Raw genomic sequence first — 5,507 nt, 5'->3', positions numbered from 1 at the left:
TTCCCAATAAATAATTAATTAAATAGAAAAATTCTCTATTGATTCCAGAATTATAAAGGAAACCACACCCCCTTCATTTTAAGAGCAACTTTTTCATATCTAAAGAAAGGCTTAAGAGTGTAGAAGTCATTCTGACACTATCACAATTATTTTTTTGAATTCGAGGTTCCTATTTTTCAATCGTTACTTCAAACTCCTACGAGATAAACAAATAAAATAAACATACAATCCAATGTTTGTAAACATACAGAAAATGTGAACACGTAAATTATGTATTTATAAACAATCCACGAATTCAAAATTCAGGTAGAGGTAAACAATAAAACAAATATGCAATTATTTTTAATAATGTTTATGTATACTATAACTTTGGTAAATTTGATTACAGTTAGTAGACTCTAAAACTGCATCTAGTTGGTCTAAATAGTATATTTTTAAATAAATGATGTTATAGTTATGTGTATGCATTAGAAATTTGTTTTTCAAATAATGCATTCAAACAATATATTAATTTTTAATTGAGTACTATTTAATGTTTCTTTGTATCTCTTAAAAGTAGCTTAATGTTCTATGAATTATCACATACTGTTAAATTATATGAGGTTTTAAATTCTATTTTACATAAGATGTTATTTTTTCCATAGGGTGGAATCACCCCTGTTGGAAGAACATTTTTTTATTAGGTATAAGCGGATGAGGTGGCCGAGAGGTTAAGGCGTTGGACTGCTAATCCAATGTGCTCTGCACGCGTGGGTTCGAATCCCATCCTCGTCGATTAACTTTTGCATTTTTAGCATCTTATGGAACTTATTTTGTTAATTAGTAGCAATTCGTATAATATATATAAACAAACTGTTGTCAAACACTATTAATGAAGGGTATATATAATTATGTATTGTGCATAGCCCCAAAGCAAATTTGAAAAGTTTTGTTATGTTGTGGATTAATATTGTTTACTATACAAAAGTTATGCAAACCAAAAATTAAGTGTATGCAATTATACTTGAACTAAAAAGTAAAACTTTAGTTCAAACGAAAATACTATTAAATGAAAATTAACTTCATGATAGAAACCATTTAATCAGGGATTGCTATTTCTACAAGTGAAAACAATTCCTAACTTTTATTCTATATTATAGTTTATTATACAAATTATATCCATTATTTAATCATTATAAAAATATTACTTATTCTATATTCAGTTATCAAATTTGAACAATATAACAATACATTATATAATATGTAATGTGTATAGTACACGTATTCCATTTATACTTTGCAAATTCAAATGTGTAACAAAAATGTATCTTTATATTATTGGTTAAGGCACTATTTTGATTGCAAATGTGTTATAACTATGAGATTACCGGCAATAAGTTAATTAAAAAAAAAAATGATGTTTAATAATATTTTTCGAGATGTTAGTTTAAAAACATTTTTCGGGACGTTAGTTTAAAAATATTTTTCGATGTTAGTTAATTCTCCTCTATATCGCTTTAACGAACACGAGATATTTTCTTACTCTTGTCATTTTCAATTCGTGGTGGTGGTCCTTTGGCGCTTTGGTGTCGATTATATACACTAAAGGAAAATAAACAGTTATAAAGTAGTGTCTTATTAAACTTTTATAGTAAAAAGAAAAAGAGATATAATACGCACTATCTATACGTCTCAGAACGAATGTAATCCATAACATGAGATATCCCAACTTGCAGCTGATCACCAATTGGTGTAACCCATGGATTAAATTCCATCCTAAACACTGCTTTGTTGCTTACCAAGTCTAGATTCCCTAATCAATATTAAATTAAAATTAGTTTTTGATGAAGCCACACATTTTTAGTTTGATCTTGTTTTTATTATGTTATACCTATTTCTGGAGGTAGAACTGTTAATCGATTTCCTTGAATATGTAATTCTCGCAATCGCGTTAATTCTCCAATTTCTTTTGGTAATTCGATTAGATCATTTTCTCTTAATACAAGCTAAAATGTAGATAAACTATAAATAAGTAAAAGAATTAAAAATACAGATTATTACATAGATATTCTACTACATACTATTTGCAGATTCTTTAACTGCCCAATCTCAGGAGGTAGATATTCAAAGTCATTATCAGCTAAATAGAGTGCTCTTAAGGTTTCTGTACAGACAGATATTGTTTTCATCTCCAATCAAATATCATTTTAACATATTGAATTGCTACTGACCCATCATAAAAAAGTTTCCTGGTAAATTCTTTTCACTCAAATTATTATACGTTAAATCTAAAACTTCTAATACTGGAAATGCACCAAATCCACGTGGAAGTACATCCAATCTGTTCATCCTATAAACTTGCTTGAATTAGACGTTACACATAAATAATGATTCACACAAATACTTACCCTACATTAAGAATTCGTAACTTTGGCATTTGCGACAATGAAATTGGTAGCTCAGTAATGTGATTATTAAACAGATTCAATATTTCCAAATTGACTAGATTTGCAAGGCCTGGTGGTACAGCTATACAAAGAAAATAACATACATGAGGAATGGATTTCACTATTGACATACACATTAAAAATTGCATAAATTTACCTTGAATTTTATTATGGCTCAAAGTCAACCTTGTGATATTAATCATATTAACTGAAACAAAAGATTGTTTTTATACTGTTATTATACAATATTATTAATAACTATATCAATGTTCATGTACATTCATATATTTTAAGATATATAGGCCTATATAATTTTTATCAACAACATTATGATTTGTTTTCGAATTATTTAAAATAATTTTGCGCGCATGCGTGGACACGCCCACCTCGTGGGTAAGCAACAAATGGCCACCTCGGATTTCTATCCGCTCCAAAAAACCAGTCAAGACAAGTTGCCTAATTTGGCGAATGGAACGAGGGCCACGAGGATATGGAAGACTCACGCAATCCTGGCATCTCCTCGAACGTCGAGATACTCTTATCCGCGAGATCCAGCTCCGGATTCTGGATCTCGCGGGCCTCGTCGAGCACCTTCTTCGCCTTTGACATCTTCCCGGCTGGAATACACGATACTGGTGCTTGATTCATTGCGCGCGCAATTGTACACACACGTCAGTAAGCTTTAAATAAACATGCGCGCAACCTTCCGTGACTCGACGCACGACTCACTGACTTCACTTTATCCTACGTGTGAAATCATGATTACAGACCAACAGATGGCGCTAGTATCTATCACAAATTTTGAACAGAAACATAATCTACTTAAGGTTATTTTAATTTTTTGTTCTGAAAAATTAAAAATATTTTATAGATATTAAAAAAAAAAGAAAAAATGAAATGAAATTATGTTTTTTGTTTAGGTGGTTGAAGATAAAATTAATGAAATTGTAATTTTAATATCATCAGAGTTCGAAGGTATAAGTATTACTCTTTTAGACTTGTTAAATATATTTTAGAAGTTTTCCTGAGTTATTTGTGATATTACATTTGAAAATTGAATACATCCTACCACCTATACATATAAATACTGCATATTTATTGCAATCTAATCTTCTTTCTCAATTCTGAGAAATTAAGATAATTATAATGAAATGAATGATAAGATATAAAATAAAAACTTAAAAATTGACAAAATTTTCCGTTACTGTTTAACCGAAAATTCTGAAACTACAATACATTACAAATTAAAAATATGTTACGTTTCTAAAAACCTTATAAGATTAAATTTATAGTTCACAAAAATTTCTCAAAACTTCTAAGGAAGTTACCCTATAATCATTCCTCGTACATGTATCATCCAAAGAGGTATATCCACTCCAGTTACTCAACCATCGATAGATGGCGACACGAATTCCAACTCTAAAGGTCAGTTTATGTCATCTTACATATTTCTTTGATCTTACGATACGTTTATTCCATATATAAAAACTAACGTCTTTCCTATGTGAATATAGAGAATGCACGTTTTACGATATAAGGGTGGCTATACAATTTCGAATTATTACCGACGGATCATGATCGAAACGGTCGTTCGATTAGCGAGGAGAAACGAAGCATAATCGACTGTATTATAATGCAACGTAGAACGCGCATGTGGCTAATTAACCAAGATAAAAAAACGCTTTATGTAATTGCAACTCGTAATTACGGGCGGGTATCGAGCGGATGATGCGATAACCTCATCGGCCGGTTTCAGCAATGTTAAGAATTTTTGCCCGGTCGAACTGCGGTTGAAATCGGAGCGGCTCGCATTCCACGATGGGTTTCAGTGGAACAGCGATGTGCGATCAGTGATATTAATAATAATAAGAACAACAGAAAAAGAGATTTTACTTGCGGCTCTTAAAAGGGAACGAGATCAAGGACCGAAGACACACACCTTCCGGCTGTTGATTGACACCGATTCATTTTCCTTGTGTTCCTGTCTGCATCTCTTGAACATGCACAAGCGCTTGGTCATTTTTCTGCTGCAAATTTTGAAATAGTATTTATTATCCATTCAATTAAAACAGGTATAAATTGTTAATATTTGATTTATATTCGTTATTGGAGAAAGATATTTATCAAACAATTCTGATAAAGATATATTCATAAAATGTTTATGCAAGCTTTTAGTGATAAAATACTTTTTACTTTTATAAGTCATAACGCGTAAATAGGATGCAGTATCCTTAAAACGTACAGCTGACTGGCTTTAGTGGTAAACGTTAATCCAAGCGTAATCCTCGTATATATGGCAATATGAATATATGATGTACAATAATTTATTCAATGTAGTACAGTATTTACAGTAGAAATGAATCTCCATATGTATGATTTATCAGCACCGGAATATTTTTGGTACATTAGAATCATAATACTCGTGTTGTACTTTCATTGTGTATAATATACACAGTACACCCATTGAACAAGGAAAACATAACAGTAATTTAATGTAGACTTAGACGAAAGGTAATTATTGTAATTCAATCACGTGATTTCTATCTTCAATTATTTCTCACATTGATAACCATCAAAATCAGAATATCCTCATAAATATCTCTCTAAGCTATAATTTAACCATCCCGGATATTATTCATCTTATTTCTAACACAGTGCATATTTTCTTGCCTAAATCAGTCTCGATCAATCGAACGATAGAAATTAAACATCGCTTCGAACTATCGCCAATCTAACCTCTCACGTGGGGAATATAACAATACCAACATTAATCACATGAAAACATCAGCTGCGATAGTACTTAACCTAACAACGGTAAAATTAATCAAATTGCTCTGATAACCGCGGATAATCGACGTTCTCTTCGAGGCCGTACATCGATTACTATCGACGTGTATTCTTCGAACCTCCCTCGTATAAATCCTAGGCACTTCTTCCCCGGAGGATTCTAACTCAGAAGAATCGCAACGTTCCATCGAGACTAGCACGGTGTTTTGTTTGCCGGCCGGGACAACATGGTGAGTCGAGCTAAAAGTACGAAGAGTGTGGCGCCAAAGAGTACCCGAGGGCTTCGTGAGGTTA

At 31.8% G+C, this 5,507-nt stretch overlaps 1 protein-coding gene and 1 non-coding gene across 4 annotated transcripts; one reads left to right on the top strand and one right to left on the bottom strand.

Moving 5' to 3' along the window:
- Nucleotides 1–692: 692 nt before the first annotated feature.
- Nucleotides 693–774, top strand: TRNAS-GCU (transfer RNA serine (anticodon GCU)). Its single transcript has one exon. It is a non-coding gene; the product is annotated as a tRNA-Ser (tRNA).
- Nucleotides 775–1,444: 670 nt separating this feature from the next.
- ics (ras suppressor protein 1) lies at nt 1,445–3,118 on the bottom strand. 3 transcript variants are annotated; one of them, XM_017897466.1, is made up of 8 exons: nt 2,930–3,116; nt 2,584–2,634; nt 2,388–2,508; nt 2,211–2,329; nt 2,061–2,143; nt 1,871–1,985; nt 1,660–1,792; nt 1,445–1,581 (listed from the first exon to the last, which is right to left on the bottom strand). In XM_017897466.1, exons 1-8 carry the CDS (start codon nt 3,072–3,074, stop codon nt 1,497–1,499), a joined length of 852 nt encoding a protein of 283 aa, XP_017752955.1. In that variant the 5' UTR covers nt 3,075–3,116; the 3' UTR covers nt 1,445–1,496. The 3 variants fall into 3 exon arrangements, with proteins under 3 accessions (XP_017752955.1, XP_017752956.1, XP_017752954.1); XM_017897467.1 differs by lacking the exon at nt 2,930–3,116 and adding an exon at nt 2,813–2,923; XM_017897465.1 differs by having other exon boundaries at nt 2,388–2,634; nt 2,930–3,118.
- Between the last annotated feature and the right edge of the window lie 2,389 nt (nt 3,119–5,507).

The sequence above is a fragment of the Eufriesea mexicana genome, unplaced genomic scaffold (genome assembly GCF_001483705.2).
Source record: "Eufriesea mexicana isolate 0111107269 unplaced genomic scaffold, ASM148370v2 scaffold500, whole genome shotgun sequence".
Classification (NCBI taxonomy): Eukaryota; Metazoa; Arthropoda; class Insecta; order Hymenoptera; family Apidae; genus Eufriesea; species Eufriesea mexicana.
Note: the sequence above shows the minus strand (reverse complement) of the source record. Positions and strands in the feature narration are given on the sequence as shown.